This window comes from Neodiprion virginianus, chromosome 6 (assembly GCF_021901495.1).
Source record: "Neodiprion virginianus isolate iyNeoVirg1 chromosome 6, iyNeoVirg1.1, whole genome shotgun sequence".
In the NCBI taxonomy this organism is placed as follows: domain Eukaryota; kingdom Metazoa; phylum Arthropoda; class Insecta; order Hymenoptera; family Diprionidae; genus Neodiprion; species Neodiprion virginianus.
Window position 1 is genome coordinate 16,836,513 of NC_060882.1, and position 20,181 is coordinate 16,856,693.

The 20,181-nt window shown below is 37.4% G+C and overlaps 1 protein-coding gene across 3 annotated transcripts; it reads right to left on the reverse strand.

Annotated features, from left to right (window-relative positions):
- Positions 1 to 5,343: 5,343 nt before the first annotated feature.
- LOC124307354 (delta-like protein 1) lies at positions 5,344 to 20,060 on the reverse strand. Of its 3 annotated transcripts, XM_046768953.1 has the most exons (8): positions 19,886 to 20,060; positions 18,402 to 18,508; positions 16,284 to 16,440; positions 14,888 to 15,010; positions 14,663 to 14,793; positions 10,436 to 10,712; positions 8,483 to 8,621; positions 5,344 to 6,692 (listed from the first exon to the last, which is right to left on the reverse strand). In XM_046768953.1, exons 1-8 carry the CDS (start codon positions 20,023 to 20,025, stop codon positions 6,687 to 6,689), a joined length of 1,080 nt encoding a protein of 359 aa, XP_046624909.1. In that variant the 5' UTR covers positions 20,026 to 20,060; the 3' UTR covers positions 5,344 to 6,686. The 3 variants fall into 3 exon arrangements, with proteins under 3 accessions (XP_046624909.1, XP_046624908.1, XP_046624907.1); XM_046768952.1 differs by lacking the exon at positions 5,344 to 6,692 and having other exon boundaries at positions 8,113 to 8,621; positions 18,402 to 18,505; XM_046768951.1 differs by lacking the exon at positions 5,344 to 6,692 and having other exon boundaries at positions 8,113 to 8,621.
- Positions 20,061 to 20,181: the final 121 nt, after the last annotated feature.

The following is a 20,181-nucleotide window of genomic DNA, read 5'->3' on the forward strand; positions in this document are numbered from 1 at the left end:
CATTTTTTTCCACAATCGAAAAATATAGTTCTAGGTACAAAATGAAAATTAGTTACTATTTTTTCTCATTACGATCACTATAACTATATTTTCTTGTAACTGTTGGGAAAATATAATGCTTGTGCAACAATAAATTGACGTTAAGGCCTCGTTTAACTAAAAAAGTAGAGTAAACCTCAGAAACTGATTTTGCGTTGCAATTACCAAAAAAGGATCGACGATAGCGCAAAATGTTGACGTGTACCTCGTTTTTCGTAATTCCAACGATATTCACAAAATACTAACAACGCGCCTCGATCTGTATTTTTTCCATGCTATAAAGTTGATACGTATAGATACAGAGGCGTCAATACTAGTAGCAAAGTATTGCTTCCCGATCTTTTGACCTTTAGTTTCAACCGCGAATCTTCGCGAGATGGTTGTGACCCTGGCACTGAACTTCCTGGTCGATCAGCTTGCACAATGTTTATTCATTTGTAGAATTCCCCGCGGGCTACTCACGCTGTCTTTGCGCCATAATCTTATACCGAGTTCATCGAGTACTTAGTACCATGTGAATCCAGTTTGCAATCTGTGTATTGCGTCTTATAAGGACGCAATTCTCGGCAATCTGCACTATCTGGTCAAGTTAACTGATACGAGTAGAGAGATAATAGATATTTTCGGGATTGTGGAGTGGTCGAAGCGTCGATGAAGTGAACAAATCGAATTTTACAGTTCTCTTCGCTTTAGAGTAACGAGATAGTAATTTTTGTAATTTTGCTTGGGTGTTGTCTCATGAAAGTTCGAAAAATTTATGAAAACACTGAACATAGTTCCAACAGAATTTGACTCACTTTGAGGTTATGGTACACTACTTATATCTTACATCAATTTGACACAAGCGTAATAAAATATACTATCATTTCGGAAAATTTGGATACGATTTTATTAGCCTGGAAAAATAAGTGTCACTTACTTTGAGTATTATCAAAGCCTACGTAGTAATGATGCAAAAATACCGCATGTAGATGCAATGCTGAACAAAACTGTCCAAAAACTTTTTGGTTTGATTCAGAAATAAGTCCATGAAATGTATTCCTGCAGCAAGTGGTAATTCAATTAGAGGAACACATTTCTTGGCATTATTCTTGCGTAAAACGAAACTGAAGTCGGAAGTAGCGTTGAGTTCATATAATTTTTCAAAGTTTGGATTATTGATTATTTATTTTTCGTACAAGAAACAGAATTCTAAAAAGTTTGTTAACGTTACTTATCAGTGTTTTGGCATTTGAATATTTTTATCTAACTGGTGTTACGCAAAGTCAGCGTGCAAAAAGTCAAAGTGAATTTTAAGTTATGAGACGAAATTCAGGTCGAACCGAATGAATGTCGAATCTCATCAATCAGAAAAGTGAAAACTTAGAGCAGTTCGAATTTCTGAATGGTGAAAACTCCGATAAGTAAAAGTTTCGGATACTGAACACCTCTAATGATTTAATTTTACTCAAGTATATTTTTTGCTAAATTTTTATATATTGTGTACTTATAGGCGGAAAAACCTTAAATAATTGGTATGTATTTTTTTTGCTTTTTACTTATACTAAAATTTCCGAAAATGTCATTCATGCTAACTTATATCTACATATTACAAAATCAGAGATGTTCAATTCTACGTAACAATTGTAATTATCTTACTTAACTGAAAAATGACCTAATTATCCTAAGTTTCTCTGCCTTTCGTGCATACGTGAATTGGAAATTCCATTTTACGTAATCACCGAATTATAACCATTAGGTTTTGTAACCATGTCGAGATTAAACCATTTTGGAGTTTTGGCCGTAAGAAAATTTAAGGAATTTGTACTTTTGGGTACTAGAAAACTCGAAATATCAATAGTTTTGAATTAAGAAATAATTTGAACCTTTAGCTCTGTTATAGGCACACCGAGAAGCCTTTCATTTGTTGCAGTTACTACAAGGATTTAGTAAAGTAGATATCGTTGCAATGACGGTTTAGATATTGTTAAATATTTAGCGCGATTATTGTTGTGAATATCAAGTTTGCTCGCTATTGCAATAGTCAATCTGCTTGTTTAGTCAACAATATTTTTTCATCTTAAAAAAATCTTAACGTCAATTTATTATTGCGCCAAAATAAAATTATCGCAACAGTTATCTACGAGAAATTACAGTAGGAATGACGATAATCGAAAAGAACTCAGTAAGACGTATTAAATTTTTTTTTTCTCAGCTGCAGAACTCATTTTCATGTTAAATCCATAACTGTACATCTGTAAATTTCCGTGAGTGTAAGCGAATGAAAATCGAGGTCTACAAGGGTGGTGTAACGAGTGCCAATGCAACGCCTGCGATGTAACAGCGGTTCGCTCGATACGCCAACGTGGGTTTCTAACGATGCTTTTATTGTTAGTTCACGTCATAGGCGGTACGGTAAATTCGCGGAGTGAGAGAGGGAGAGAAACGTACGTGGGGATCGAGAAAAGAGAGAGAGAGAGAGAGAAGTAGAGAGAGTGCTGCATATGCGAGAATATTCGCGAATCGCGAAGCGAAGTTACGTTCCAAAGATCACGATCTTGACAAGTCGTTCTTTAAGTCAGATACGGAGCGTGGAATCCAGTGAAGGGTATTATCGCACTCGGCACTCGGAGGAAACAGAAGCGGTTCCCACAATCCAGCAGCCTGCAAGGGAGTCCTGGAGCAGGAGAGTCGAAGGCAGGCCGCTCTTTGATCAGGCTTTCAGGGCACTTCGAAAAGCAGTTCATTATTTTGAGATGAAATTCTCTCACCTCTTTTGTCGCCCTTTCAAGGGAACGCGCGGTCTCAAACTTGGAGTGGGGAGGAAGATGAATGGAGAGTTGGATTTTGATCGGTAGAATCTTTCTGATTGTGGCTGAAAAAAATAATCGCTGAAATGGATTTCGGAATTTTATATCTAAAAGCTTTTCAAGTATTCTTCAGAAGCCAATCCTATAAATGAAATGAAGTTTTTTCGTCTGTGAATAACTTCCAGGATTTTTGAACTTGTTCGTTAACTTTAATTAGAAAAAACTGAGAAAGTAGCAATTGAAATTTATATAATCACGTACGTTATATTTTAGAAATCAAAAATGATTGCTTCGTTCGATCATTTGATGAAGTAATCGTAAATTGAATCAAGTTTTATTCATCTTTCTATACCGAACCTAAATCTGTAGAATCAGCTATGTCTTAGATAGTACATGTATGTCGGTCGAATTGAATATAACAAATTTATTTTGATCAAACAATTTTGAATAGAAGCAATCGTATCATTTTTTCCACAAAAATAATTTTGAGTTTTAGACAAACTTTGTCTACACGGCTCTTCTTCCATTGAATTTCGCAAAGATGCATTGTTAAATAACTTGAAAAAATTCGCAGGGTAAAATTTAATCAAGGTAAACTAAACGAGGGATCCGATTCTTGATAATAACTCTTGTACTTTCATTTTGCTTCTCTCTGGATGACTGCGAGAGGTGACGTTTCACAAACAGCGACTCCACCGCAATCGCACTCCGAAAAACCAGTCAACCGAGATAATAAAATTGCGCTGTGCAAAAATTTCCTTGAGAAAGTTGAGTTGTTCACTTGAAATACCCTGCAAAGTCCGGATTTGTTGGTAATAAAAATTATTGCTGAAATCTTGTTCTGAAAACGTGTAACAATATAATTTGCAGTCTGTGTAATGAAAACAAATCGTTTTTTTGCTCACGACATCTATGTTGAGTATTCACTTCATATTTAGTGAGACAGATCAGATACACAACGTCAAGATATGGCCATGATTTTATGTGTGTTGCACAATGGTTTGGAGTATATGAATTAAATACCTGCACCCAGCAGAATGATCTATCTGAATGTAAACCTACCGCATAATTTGTATGCGACTGATGTATTTTGTCAATTTTCAATAAAAAATCTATCAAATAACGGACAATATATAGCAGAAATTAAAACGTTTCGGTTCATGCGATAAATCATGGGCTCGATTAAAATATACTTTTTCATGGCAAAAAATATTCGTTATTTACAACGATCGATAATAATTCACTTGTCGTCTGTATTTAAGTAAATTATTTCGCAGATTTTTGTTGGATCTTGAACAGTTCCTTTTTGTTGCCAAAATGGAATCGAACGTGCAGTAAACGATAATTTTCACATTTAATAAATGCACACAAGGTTCAGTTCCCCATACTTATAGCGAAGTGAACGTATACGAAGACAAATGGAATCGCCATAATGGACGATTAAAACATCCTTGCAAAATATCGTACGGAAAAATATCTAAACACCTTTTTACTTTCCGTTATCGGTAAAGGCGAACAACTTGTCCAGGGTAGGTAACCGTATTAGTGTTCTGTAGTAAAGCAACTGGGTCAGTTGTCCTCTCCAGTCTGCAATTCTTTCATACCGCATACATGCGACTAGATAAGTACACTCTTTAACGATTTATCGAATCGGAGGCGTGCTGGAATTGCAATTGTATATTTGTGCGTGGATTGAAGGCGAGCGTATGCGCATAATTTTGTGCCCTCGTAGACAGATCGACGGGGAATAATGAGCCGATATAATTGTCATATCGTTAGCAAGGCTTGTTCCGATCGTTATACGCACCGACTGACTGCGGTTATTTTGCGTTATGAAACGACACACAGCCTTCGCTCTATTTGTCCTCCAGCTTCACCGCTTTGCGGACTTGGACATAAATTTCATATATAATTGCTCCGCTATATTGCTGCGGCGAAATAGTTTTACATTTTACTCATTATCTATATTATAACCAGAAATAGAAATCCAAGTTCCTTCTCGCCGAAGGAATGATTTTTGTTTAGTACGAATCAATTACCGGTAAACACCGATGCTGTATATTCGTAACTTGTTTGATCTTTCTCCCAACGATGTCTCACTGTTATCAGATTTGTGGTATGAGAATGGTCTGCACGTAATTGAGGCGAAAAGAGTTGTAATTACCTGTTCAACTGAGCGGCTATATTCACAATTCAGTGAAAGTAAATATAGCCAGGATATGTCTGTAGTGAACTGGAGAGATCGCAGGAACTTTGAGAAAAATCTCTGGTAATTTTTTCAGAGTACCCGACGACGTTGAGTATTTTTGCTGATTAATGGTTCTGTGATCTTTTAGTAAGTTCTGTATATTTCATCAGATGTGACACTGACGTAACATTCTAAATTCGAATCGAAAGTCAGTCCCTGAAACTAGTAAATTCGTCCTCTGTCAGATTTCGGTTAAATAGGTGAAATAACATTTTTGTAGTAAAAGAAGTAGGTAAATCGGACCATCGAATAAAAATCCATCAGACATGCAGGCACGATAGGTATAATGCAATCTTTATTATACTCAGATCATAAAAGGAAAGATAGCATGTGGAAAATAAATACATATATACTATAACTACTTAAGTACAATAAATAAACGAATAAATATCAGCTTCTGCGCAATTCGCATTCCTGTGTATCGCGTAGTGTGCTTCGGATTTTCGAACGATCTTATAACTAACTAGAAGCCCGTTGCGGCTCCGCCCACGAATATTTTCAAATGCTTCTTGTGACACGACTGTTAGACATAGCCATATGATCTCATAGACTTTTTTGCGGAGCTTTTCAAGACATAGAAAACTCTTGAACATAACTTTCCTCTATCTGTAAGTGTTTAGTCAGCGATCGCTTAAGTTCGTGATCTCGTTCTAGCCTGGCTTACAAACATCGTTATACCTCTAAAACCATTGATCTGGTTGTAACGAAATATAGTCTAAAACCTAGCAAGAACTTGTAGCTATCCATCGAAAAAAGAATAATCAAAATCGGTTCACTCGTTCTGAAGTTACGAGCGAAAATACGTACAAACAGGCAGAGAGAAGTTGAGTTTTACGTAATCCAGAGAAGATAAGAACACGCGGACCGGAACTGGCGAATTTTTAAAAATCAAACCCGGTTACCGACGGTCAAACTTTGCGGTCGCATTGCGTAACGGTCGTTCATACCAGCAGCGCGTTACACGTGGGCAACGCAATACCTAGGACAGAGTTCCGTCGGGCTGCAGCTATACATGGACACACGGTGCCACTCGTGCCTGTGTAAACAGGGTTGCGGAGCTCCTGATGCCCGGCTTTGGCGGATAGGAAACACATGTTCGCTAGACCGTTAAGTCGGTTGAACACCACAGGTCTACGTTACTCAGGTATCTCTTTGCCTGCCTGCGAGTGCTCGGCCACTCGATTCGCCTCGAATGCTATTAACGATGCCGATGCTGAAACGTCACCGTGATTTATGTCGGGACACGGACGGTTGGCCTACTTCGCTTGACCGTTTTCGCTTCCTGGACCTAATTTCGCGGGATGCTGGGACGCGTTTGATGATCACCCGGGTGTCGATAATTTTTACAATATTTTACGGAGACACGGAACAACGGAAAATCATTGGTTTTTGTAAATTTTTCGTAGAAAACTGTGGTGCGTTACTAAAAATTTTGATTATATACAGTTATCTATAACAAATTAAAAAGTCGATTGACTCGAAATGTTGGAAGAAAATTTCTGTAAATTTTTGTGATAGAGTACGAACTTCTATGACAAATTATGATAATTGACAGTATTCTACGATGAAACTAATAAAACCATTAGCCATAAAAATGAAAATGAAATTCCCTACAACTTTTCGAGAATTGTATGAATTCCTACCAAATTCTATAATCGAATAAAAATAGTTATAATTTCACGCAGGTAATCGTAGATAATGCGAGTTTTTACAAGTCATCCCGAAATCCACAACTCGGAACTGATGTAATTGTTTCTCATAGAATTTTTATGGTAAATATCAATTTCCGGGCACGGTTCTCTACTCGATTACGAATATTTTCGAAAAAGTATGAAATACTATTCATGAATCACTGGTAGATGTCACGCTTTTCTAAACGAGCAGTAGTCGTTTATTTAGATCAGGAATTTTGCGGTATTCCACAAACAATAATGTCCATTTCAATAATTGATGTGTATGAAATGTGGCCATGATAAATTAAGCCATTCTAAATTTGTCTATGTAAATCACGAAATTCTGTTAAAACAAATCTTATCTAAGAACTACGATCGTGTTTTGAATTCTCTGCAAAATTGTAGAGATTTTGGTGAGAGACCATACAATTTTTTTTTCACCAGAAGAATTCTGAGTATAAGCCAAAATTCGGTATTTTCTGGAGAACGGCGGATGATCAACTAATTGTACGGTGGTAACTGATCGAAAACGGCGATTATTGAATGTACTGACTTGTAGAAAACCGATTCATTGATTAATTTTACATTATTATTCATAACCGCAGATGTTGATTTTAGCAAATCCTGCTGACTCGCTAGGTTTGTACTGACCGATGAGAGAGAGAGAGGTTTGAGAACCTGTCTCCGTATAAAATCCATGATTAATGTGAAACGCAACACGTGGGCGGTTTACAATGTGGTAAATCTAGATATTGGAATTGGATTTGTGTGGCTGAGGAATCTCGAATGCTCAGGACAACGTTGCTATGGGGTTCTGAATCGTTTTTGCCTCGATTTTCTGCAAATTTTTCTACAAAACTCTGCTGGTAATTTCTCTAACTGTACACACTTTTTCAGACGTAGTTTTATACATTTGTCACGACATTGTCGATAGCTTACTTCTTTCGAAATGCTTCGAATATGGCCACTCTGTATTTTCCTATACATAGTGTTGCAAGAATTCGTTCCCTTTCTACGGCCGATACTTAATCCCAGTGGGATTGATTTCTTTCTAGTCCTCTGACAAAATATAAATTTCTGCAAATTTGCAGAGTTATAATCTCCTCTCGTTAGAATCTTGGCTTTGACCCAGTTGCATTTTATATCACGAATTGAATAAAGTCCAGTCGAAGGTAGGAATCCATTGGAATGAAGTTAAATATACATTCTTTCCAATTAACAAAAGTAGGTAACCATCCGATCAAAAAGACCTACCGATATTTTCAAAATATCATCTCAAAAACGTATAAAAAAAAACAAGAAAAAAAAATGCAGAGCCATGAGGAAAATTCACTTTGATTAGTTAATTAAAAAGTGAAAAAACTCCCTAAACATGTCTAAGTAACTTTCTTCCCAGCACCTGTACGACGTAAAAGAAATTTCATCGATCAATTTTGTAAAAAAATTAGCAGGTGAAAATCTCGGCTAAGATTCTAGGCCTCGTTATCGACATCGCTATCGACCGAGGGCAACATAGTTGTCGGTGGTTCGGTTGGCCACTTTCCCGCTGTCGCCGCAGGTTCCTTCGTGGTTGGAGGATCGGTGATGAAAATTGGACCCAGTGGTTCGACGGTCTGCTCGTCCTTGTGCTCGACGGGTTCGTCGTCGTCAAGTCTGTCTTCTTCAAGCGCCTGGCTGCCCTCTTCGACATCCGGTTTCACCGGCGCCTCTTCAACGAGGCTGGAAAGCGTCACGACGCTTTCTTCCGTTGACGTCGCCGGCATCTCGAATTGCGTCGGTGTGTTGATCGGCATAGGGGGCATCAATTCCGTCGCTGGTACTGTCGTCTCGATCTGACACTGACGACCCATGTAACCCATCGGGCAAATGCATCTGAAATGCAAATTTACATTGATGTTGAGGTTTCTCTGTGGGGTGAACTGATTGTGAGTGGGGTTGTTTGCTTTTTGTGGGAACGCTGTGTATTCAAGGTGGTTGGCTAGCAAGAATCGATGTTTTTTGATAATTTTATTACGAGATATTCGTATAACATATTTGTAAAACTGTTATATTTGCTGTTACGAAGATTTTTTTTTAAATGAAAAAATACAAATTGTAAAAATTATAAGCAAAAGCTTAGATATAGATGCTTTACATCAAATCGTTTCAAATCGTCGAGAATTTGGTTGATAAGTTTGATTCCACTCTACGACAAATCGATTTATTCAGAATACTATTTTTCACGCAGACAATGAAATGGATTTTCTTCTTTAATGTAGTGCATTCTGTTATTTGATAATCAAACTCAATATCAGTGCGATTTTGAAAAATTAAATATTATATACCATGCCAACATGATGAAAAAAGTGTTTTGGTAAATTTTGAAAACATAGCCTGTTGAATAAAATGAACCATTGTAAAATGAAATGAAACGAATCTCCTAGATTTTCAGCCCTTTTTAAGTGATTTCATATGAAGTATCGATATTTAAAGTTTTTTTTGCAATCGAAATATTTTGAACACGTCTCAGTAATAGCTCAGTAATATAATTATTTGATAAGTACTCAATGTACGAATATTTCAAAATAAAATTGAGAAAAAGTATAATCGAGCTTTGACTCACTAACTTCCTAAAGAATTAAATCATTGTTTAAGCCCGGAGTACGATGATGAGAAGCGACGGAGTTAGATTAATAAATTGATTGGTAACGAGTAAATTACATTCATAATTACGGATTTTGATATATTTAACAGGTTTTTCATTGCACAATATTATACTTCTTTTGCCCGTTTTCGAACGACGAATTGATAGAGGATTTATTTCGCTTTTCACCAAATATAAAGAAATTCTTGACCGACGAATGTGAATTGTTATCAAATTCTGGTTGCTGATTGTTATCTGAATAAGAAACCGCAAAACATGTATAATAAAATACAATAGGTACCCTACAAGCATTAAATTTGTAAGCAAAAATAATAACGAAAAACTTTGAAGAAGTGTGTTCAATTACAGTAATCGACGTTTATTCTGTTCAGAATTCATTGAAAACGATTCTTCAATAATAGAAATCTACTATACAGGTAGACAGAACTCAGCATATCATTTTATAAGCTTTTGAGAAGTTATTAATTTCCATAATGTTGTTTTCATGGAATACAGGTAAGGCTTGTGTCGGAATAATGAAATTCGACTTAATGCGCAGCCGCATATAATTTTGCAGAGAATATTTAGCATGAAAAAATTGTTACTTATAATTCAAAAAATGGAAGTTTCTTGTCCTGAGAATATTACTTGTAGAATATTCCGAAAAGAGCAAGTAATTAATATTTATTCACTTACAACTGTGTTAAATGAAGTTGTGAAACGTAGTTCACTTTCTATCAAATATGACGGGGATTGTTTTAAGGGGATATTGTAGTTCTCGTGTAAAAATAGTACATTTCGTAACGACGATGGATAGGGCTTTTTGACGAGACGTGAGGTTTAAAGTACGAGCCGAAGGCAAGTGCTGTAATGCGCGAGTCAAAAAACCTTATGCCTCCGAGTTTAGTTCCGTATTTTTTATCACAAGAGCTAAGAAATCACGACGAAGTCACGATTTTAAGGTTAGAGTGCTAAAAAAGCCTTTTCGGAAAAAATCATTCTCGTATCCAGAGAAGAAGCTAGAAATATTACGACAAAGATAGCCGAGTAGTTATGAGCATACCTGAAATTTCCGTCTTCCGGAATGACGCTGATGCAAGTTCCGTTATTCTTACAAGAATCTGGGTTCTCATCACAGTAGGTCAATTTCTCATTGCAGAGATCTCCAGTCCAGCCAGGTTGGCACCGACACTCCCACGGCCTTTTGCAAGTGCCGTGAACGCATCCTGGGTAAGGAACACACTCCGTGCAGTTTGGCCCGTTCCAGCCAACCCGGCATCTGCAAGTTTCAGGGCGTCGACACCCTCCATGTTCCCTGCTGCATCCCTTCGCGCAGATTGCTGTCAAAGTCCAAGGGAATTAAGTGAAACGTTGCTCACGATGTTGGCTTTATACCTGACACTAGTACGGTAAAGTGGAACTAGCCAAATCGGTTGCTGAATATCCAAGAATACTTAGAAAAAAGAGTCAAGACAATCGACGCTTCGGTTTCATTGACTTTTCGCAACTAGTCGATACACGGCGGATATGTGCGAATGTTCATATGATGAGTGATAGAAGTGTTGGATTCACAGTAAATAACCATTTTCACAGTCTTCGATCAACATCATTCAAAACAGTTGACGGCAAGGTAGATTCTCGAGATTCCAAGGGTAAGTAATTGAATCAGCCTCAGAAATGCATTATAAGCCTCTTGGATAACTCTAGTGGCGCTGCTCGGTGGCAGATTCAGGCAACAAGTGGACGTGCGAGTGCGGTCAGCTGTACGGTTTATGTATCAATTCAATTAAAAAGTGCTCTGCGAAATAAACAAAAAATGGGTGGTACGAGGTACTGTTGTGTCGTGGATTGCAAAAATACCCAATTGAAAAATCCAGAGTTAACTTTTTATTCGTTTCCGAGACGAAATTGGGAAATTAGCAAGAGAAATGAGTGGATAATAGCTGTCAAAAAAATGTAAGTATCATTATAACAATTTGATATAAAGAATTAACGTATTGAAAATATACAAACGTCAGAATTTCTCAAATGTTTTATTTTTATAGTACACCAGATAACAAGCCGTGGCAGCCGAATAAGAACACTCGGATCTGCAGTGCTCATTTTATTGGTGGCAAGCAGTCTAACGTAAGGAGATACATCTACATTTTCCATTTCTGTTTTGCATTTATAGATGCAAAGTTCCTGAAAATATATTTTTTTACATTATTATTCAACTATTCATTTATCTCATAATTAATACATACCTCTAATTTCACTTCGTACGGCGGATTATGTACTCTCGTCTGTGGTATTACTTTCCTACGGACGATTCGTTCTCCACTAGCTTCATCATCAAGTTCGACGACCTACTGAACATGATGGCTTTGGAATAGTTTATACCCTATAAATGTTTAATTAATTGATCATCGTATTGTTATTAATACGATAATCTTGAAAATAAATACGTAGTAAAAATCACAATGAATTTGAAAGAATATCTCATATGTTTCGTGCATTTACTTACCTTGCGACACAGATTTTCCGCAAATGAATTCTGTATGGATATTCTGAAATCCACATTTGATGATAGTGTGGCTCATAATATCACTTTTAATTTTGCATTGCACTAAATAAAACAATAATTTAAAACGTGCCGTGATTTATATGCGAATCATATGTTTACTGGTATGAAAACAACGTCCTCGAGTTGCCGCCGTTAACCGACAGATAGCGTTGCCGTCGTTTCGCCATGATATCCAAGAGGCGTATTATAATTTATATGTACAGTCGAGTGTTCGATTCCGACGAATGAAATATAGTATATCTGGATCGCGCACCATGTAGGCCTTACCATAGAGTGGAGACCATAGGTATAACGACTATGAGAGTTCAGATAGTGATTTCGTGTCTTCCTAATTCACTGCGCCGCAACAAAATACGGAAGCCTCAAAAAGTGAGTAAAATACTGGATGATTAATCGAATATATAGATACGCACGAGATGGGCTTGTGCATGTTCCAGTTAAGGTACATTTTGGTGATTCTGACCGATTCCGGGGCACGTGTGTTAAGGACGTTGTATGCAAAACACCCTTTTCGACAGATTTTGTTAAAATTTTGCTCGAGTTTTAATTGTAATATTTCCAAATTCCTTGCCAAATTTCAATACGATTGACCACGTCGTTTGAGAATAAATCGAATTTGAAAATCCGAAAATTAACACAAGGCTTATGGGAAAATCCGTAAAATACCTGACAAAATTCACGTTTGCATATGTAATTGGAAAACGGGTCGATAGAAATGCTTGAAAAACTAGTATCATCTTATTCAATAAATTTTGGATCCATTAGAATTTTTTAATATTTTTCCACCACGTCGTTATCTCGTAATTAATTCCGAAAGTAGGGAAAGTTCGTGAAGATTGCATGAGGAGAATAATCCCGAGCAGTCAGCTGTTCCAAACTGGCTTTCAAATTCCGATCCAGCTTTTTTTTCGCACAAATCGGCCTTTATAGCGGGTTCTTTCCATTTTTCATTTTTTTTTATTCGTCCGACAACAACTTTCGAAAATTCAACACTATTGGTAAATCACTTGTCACTCGTTTCAAGCTCGGGTGGCCTATAGGTTAGGTTCACGCGACGCTGCCACGACCGAATTTTCGTGTCGTGCGTTAGTATTGTCCCCCGCGTTCCCTATCCGTGACAGGGCTCTACAGCTGTAGTGGGTACAGACGCGGCGATAAATATCGTTCTTGATGCCAAAAACATGAACGATTTCGACTATTTTTTTCGCTTTTCGGATCAAAAATTTATTTTTTACTATTCTTATCGTGAATATTTGGCAATTCTAACGGCGTCTCAATTCAAATTTCAATAAAAAAATATTGCATTCACTATTCCTTATAAAAGACGACGTCACAAACTTTTCGCTCGGATTTCGCATACAACGTCCTTAAGTACAAACATGAAATCCGATGAGAATCGTTTGATATGTCGGTAAACCAGTCGGTAAGATCGAAATACTTCGACTTTCTTCAATAAATAGAACGAATATTTTATACTTATATATAGGCTCTTCATTTTCACACAACATCTAGCTATCTAAGATTTATCTTGAGTGAATTTGAGAGAGTTAAAAATCATTTATACAATGCCTAAAATAAGTAAGTGTATTGCTTTTTGACTGAAAATAGTAGCAAAAAAGCAACCTTCATTACGTATCCTGCAAATATAGAATTGACATCGTGAGCAAAACTATCTCCGTTTAAATTATTATATCGCATTTATATTTTTACCGATAGTATTCCAATGATTTTCTAAGCCTGACGTGTGAAAAAGTTGCGGTATATTTGCATCGTGATGAGAGGTATCTGAACAAAAAATGCATACGTACTACATAAAACGTAATCCATATTGATCATGACCTCGTGAAGTACATTTCGTACTTCCCACATCAACTGGCAATTTGACGGCGGCCATTGATCGGACTCTATAATTTTTGTGAGACTCTACCCACTCTACTCGACTTCATGATTGCGGGTTAAGGTCACTGAAATATAGCTGGCTTTCCGGAGAGACATAGGTCAGAGGTTACAGGTCAGAAGTGCTGTCTCTCTTGCACCGGTATAGTTTTTTGAAAAGCTTCTACTTCAGAAATGAGTGCCCTTTTCACACGTGTTTTCTTTTGTAAATCAGTGACATTACAATTTTTTATCAAAATCTCCCACGCATGTGTCAGAAGAAGGAGACAACGCATCCGTTCGATGCTATCTCTCTCCGGAACTCCCACCTGCACTTCAGTGATCGGCCCTGTATCATTATATTTCAGTGCTTAAAATATTTTGATCGTTGTGTCACGTGACCGATTTGAAAGTTTTCACCAGAGTTCATCTCATTCTTTCGTAAAACATTGAATTGATTTGGAACAAAACATCATCCAGAATTTTCATCTATTTATTTCGCCGTGAGACAGGCTTTGAAGTTATATTTTGAAAATGATTAGATGATCAATTCATCAGATAATTCATAGGTCCTAGGTAACCAGAGCTTTCTTTCCGGCCTCAAAGTGATCATATCACCAAAAATTTCGAATCGAATGAATCTTTAACGAAAGAACGAGTTGGATTCTCATAAAAAAAAAAACATTAAAATCGGTCACGTGACACCACGCTCGAAAAACTCTTCAAAAAGCAGTCCGATGGCGGATGCCGTGCTTTTCTATTCTGATCTTTCTTCCGATCATGATACTCGATTCAAACCGATTTTCCATTCCATCGTGTGAAGTTATCGCTAATTGAGACCGCACTTACGTGTCTGGCATAAGAAACCAGTCCACCCTGGTTCGCAGCGGCACTCAAGAGGCCCTTGACACGTTCCGTGGACGCAGCCTGGCAGAACGGCACACTCTTTACACTTGTATCCTTGCCAGCCGAGTCTGCACCTGTGGACAGAGACGAGGCGATGGAATGCGATCGGATGAGAGACAGTCGGTGGATAAGTCTTTCGAGGCTGACAGCCCTCGCCAGGCTTTTTACCTGCATTCGCCTGGTTTTTCGCAGTATCCTCTGGCGGGGTGACAGTCTGAGCTGCATATCGGCTCGGAGCAGAAAGGTCCCGACCATCCTGGATCGCAGGCACACTCGAAGCTCACGTTGCACCTGGAGTGGGCGAATGTTTTGAGCTTGGATTAGTGAAATCAACTCGTGAACCTGAAAGTCTTGGCGTTAAACCTGCAGATGCGTCATGAAGACGAGAAAAATGTTTCATGCAAAGTTATCAGACTGTTTCAGATTCGGGTAATGTTTTTAACTTCTTGCTGGATAAGGCTTAGACGATATTTCTTGCCGAACTGAAAATCCGCACAAAATAAAAGGTTTTTAAATGAAGTTTTAGAAGTGCTTCATAACGTGTGATGTTTCACCGTTTAAATACCTAACGTGTAAAAAAGTATACTCATTACGGTTTCTTTGCGGAATCGACCAAAATAATCGCGTATAATAGTTTTACAGTTAGAGTGGCTTCATTTTAAACAACAACTCTCTTGTAGATCTTGAAAGTTAGCATAGGTCCGTTATTGTGAACAAAAAATCCTGATTTTGCTGATATCTGGTTTCTGGTTGTACCAACGTGAAAAAGTTGTTATCATTTTCGAGGATAATTAATTATCAATGGGATTGTATCGATATATAAACACTCACGATTATTTTAGAAAATTGGGTAAGGAAATTGAAACGTCTATATTTTTTTACTTGTGTATCTAACGCTTAGACCTTGTTTCAGTACCAAAAAAAAAACATGTTACCCCAATTAAAAATTATCTGATCCTTATAAGAAGATATACGAATAACCGATTATACGTTGTGTTTTGCACGAGTGTGTCATTCGTACCGTTATAAGCATTTGCGTTGAAATAGCGAAATTTTAGAACGACGCCGCGACGTGAGTCACGGAGATAAGTGGTCTCCGATCAGAGGTCACTGGCACAGCTTTTGAAATCTTATTTCAATTAGTAATCAACCGTTTATTGCAGTCAAGTTGTTTTTTTTAACGCATATATAACCGTGCCGGTATTTTGGCTGTGGGGACGTGCATCACCAAATTTTTATACCCAAGGAAGTAAAATTTCGACATTTAAATCTGCACTTGTGAGTTGAGAAATTATCATTAAATTTTGGAACTGCAGTATAAAAAAGCGCTTCGCACTGACGCGAATCGATTTAACAGATTTCCAAGTCATTCATAACGGTTCGTGCCGAGATTTATGCATTTCATTGGTTGCTGCAGAATTTATTCCCTCCGTGGAAGTTTTTAGTACGCGACTGGGGTCACGGAGAGATCGGTGATCCGTGATATTTAACACACAGCATCACCAATAGTTGCGTTTTACGCTCGGAAACCCGCTGCAGCGACTCGAGTAACATTCATAAATACCTGCCGTGCTGACACAACGGTAAAGCGACGCATTTGTCACATAGTTCTCCATAGAAGCCGAATTTGCATTGACATTCACCGGGACGACGGCAGTATCCTTGGAGTGGGTCACATCCTTTCCTGCACACTGGAACGTCGCACAAGTCTCCCCTCCATCCTGAAAAGCGTTTAAGAAATGAAAGGGTTAGCCTTTTGTCGATTAAATTAATTTACGCAAATTCATTACGAATATACTGAATTATCGTGGGATGAATCTGACAACTAAATTTTTCGGATTTTGCTATATGTTCAAATTTTTTTTTACAGCACGGTACGATTTTACGCGTGCATCCGTGATTTCTAATGTTATAGTGTTGACGTCGATGTGATTGTGTGATAATGTTTCTTTATGTGAGTTGCATTGAATGAAATTTCAAGGGGCAAAAATATTTGGATTGCTTCTTCTTGGAAATGAACATCGTTCGCTGGGTCAAGATTTTTAATATAAAAATCTCAAGTGTGACGCTGTGATAATTTATTGAAGAAACGAACTGTCGAATTATTAGCTTTCTCATATTATATGCTTAAGGAATGACATATATTTATGCAAAAATGCAGTGATGCTATAATTTCGTGGTTTTCTGAATTTGCACAAAATGGTCGAAGGCGATCGTTTCAAATATCTGTTTACTTTGGATTTCTTAAAAATTCCGCAAAGATTTGGAAAAATCAAATTCATCTTCTATATAATTTCAACGTGCTTTCCATAGAAAAGCAAGTGTTTAAAAATTTATTTTGATATTCTAAAACATGAAGCATTGATTTTCCTAAATTCCAAATTTTTAAAGTGTTTAAAAATTGAAATAAGACTTTTTCATGCTGCCACGAATTCCATAATGATTGCAGCTGAAAATGAAATTTTCCAGAATTTCAAAACATGTTATACTTTGAGAAGATTCGAATATGTGTGATTAAAACAAATGAATTGAGGGTTTCAAAGTTGCTACTAGCACCTAAAATAAATATAACAACATAAAAACTGGTAAGGATCGAAAGTGACCGATTTGGCATGAAGTTCTCCATATATCAAGTTAATTTTGAAGTTTAATGCTGCTTATTTTCAAGATCTACATTACAGTGTCGTGAAGGTTTTACTTCTAGGAGAAAAGTTGGGATTACTTAAGGAGAGGAGCAATTAAAACCGTTAAATCCTTTTGGCTGTTTATTTTGGGGCCCTCAAAAGTGAGCACAGCCACTTGAAAGGCAAAAAGAATATTCTAAAATTCACAATTCAATAAGTTCAAGGTTCTCGGTTTTGTTTCTATTTATAGGCAATAGGTGCCGAGGTATCATGACAACTTTTGATAGAATCGGTCGCTTTTTGAGGTTCCGAATGAAAAAAGAAAACGTTCAACTTCGGAAGTTCTTTAAATAAATCGTGGAACGTGTGGATAAAAACGACAGAACTTGCTGGTTACTGTTTTTCAAAAAGTTTGAAGAATATCAAAAGTGTAAGCATGCAATATGATGAAAGAGGATTTGAATTTTTTTTCTTGGTAAAAAAACGTAGAACTGGTTGCTTTTCTTTTTCCTCTCCCATTTCTCTCTAAGACCAAAACACATATTTCTGGTCCTGATTGAACAATTGGCGAAACAACCATTTAATATCATAAGAAAATGTCAAACACACGTATAAGCGATGTCAGTGGCGTTTCCCGTTAAAAAGAAATCACGAATCTTCTGATTTGCAATTTTTTGTTAAATGGCGGTTAAATCGACAAGATTCAAAAATCGTGGACATCATCCACTTGATTTTATAGGAATTGAAAACCTCTGTGCCACAATGAATTGCGTATGCTTGTGCATGATGAAAAAGTACGTCACAAAACAGTGAACTTTTTAAAACAACGTCTGAGTGTACAGCATGCAGGTTAGTCAATATAGTTACTGTAAATCAGAACCTGGTATCTACCCTAAATCAATGAAAATTGCTTCACAATTAGGGGAATGCACAGGATCCGGTAGAATAATGATGAGAACTTCATAAAAGGATGTAGCAGCCATTCTCTGTTCCCTGATTGTCAGAGCGATAAAAAAAAAAAAAAAGATCAGAAGCTTTTACGGTGGCGTTCAAATTACCTGGCAGACATTTCACGTCTCCTGCTTCGTCGCATACGTAGTGTGAATTGGGGTGCTGGGATGCTGGGATCTCGCAGGCCTGCTTCTTCCACTTTGGGACGTATCTGCTGCAAAAAAATAAGAAGACTGACCGTAAAGTCCCGCGTTACAGACGATCGAAATCAGTTTTAAGCCGCCTTAGGTCCTCGGCCGAAGGACCAGCAAAGCTATATATCGAGGCCTTACAGGGAGCAGTGCCATTAACTTCGATGTTTTCTTCGGTCGTGTCCAGATATCGGTACGGGATGAACTTCTGCCTCTCCAGGAATGCCGGTTCATTAATTATCCCGGAGAAATGGGGACTGAATCTCCAGTCTTTTTGTATTTCGTATTTTTGTATACCTCGAGTAGGAACTGGCGTTTTTGAGAATCATTTTGCCTTCGTTTCTTCGCTTACTTCTTACTGGGAATTTCGTTTGTAGCAATTGAAAAAATTACTCTCGTTATCGATAATTATCGCAGAGTTTGACAATTAGCAAAAATGTGTACGCTATGTAAGATATTTTCAAAGTCATAGGTTCAGTCACTTTTTTTTATGTTCCGTATAAATACTTTTCTCATTTTTCACTTTGAATATAAAACTGAAGAATAATACCTATGCAGTATAATGTATGTATTAATCTATTAATAATTGACACAACAAATCTTTAACAAACACATTGAAACTCCGTCAAATACTAATACCCATTGAACGAGTCTTTATGCCTTTGGTTATTAATACATATTTTGTATATAAAACACTACAGAGCGTTACAAATTTATACTAGCATCACAATAAAATATATTTGTCATTGTATTTATCAAAGTTTTTCAAACGAAAGTACAAAACTATGACGCAGTTAAAGAGTTCTCGCAGTTAAATCTTCGTTCCAGGACTCGTTCGAGTTCACGCATCTTTAACAAGTACATAAACTCTTAACTTGGAAATTAACGAAATACCGTATTTCATTAAAAAGAAATGTTTGTTGTATAAGATTTTCGAGAGAAAAGCAATTTCTGTCGCGTGAATAGCGAGCATTCATGTATACCTACAATCTGACTACTTTGGTACTTTTATTTTCGTCATAAAACTGGCAAATTTCGAAGGAATCGCATTATTTCAGTAATGTGTGTGTGAAGAAGATTGTTATCAACATTTTGTGAAAAGTTGCAGACCCTTATTTAACCCTCATTACAACAAGACTATAATATTTTCTCAATTTGGAAGTCTGCGAAATGTCAACTGCTTAATTTCGACATAACTACAACCGTCAATTGCCGCGTACCTCAACAAATTGAGAGTCTGAATTCGCCAATTGTCATCTGGGATTTCACGTTTGGGAGTCGTTGTACCTCAACCTTGACTTATCTCTGGCTCTGACCACGCTGCGGCTCAACCAGAGTAAGCCAAGAACGTTTCCTCGTCGTCAGAGTCGTCGCGAATGATGTTATAACTGATTACGTACCTGGTACCGGAGACGAGTGATACCGGTAGTAAAGTGATTCCGAAAAAGGGTGCGAGGAGTGAGACGGCACTGTGATCGCCGACTGGAATCACTTCTTGAACACCAAACAACAACGATACGAAGCCGATGAGGAGGATCATCTTGACTCGACTTCCCGGCCAAGACTGAGGCGGAAGACCGGAGGAACCAGGAGAAGATAACGGGACCTTATTCGAGGTCACGGCACACTTTTCTGGCACTCGCCACCGACGCTTCACCGGTGCATTCGACCAAGTTCGTAGCCGGCACACATCCTC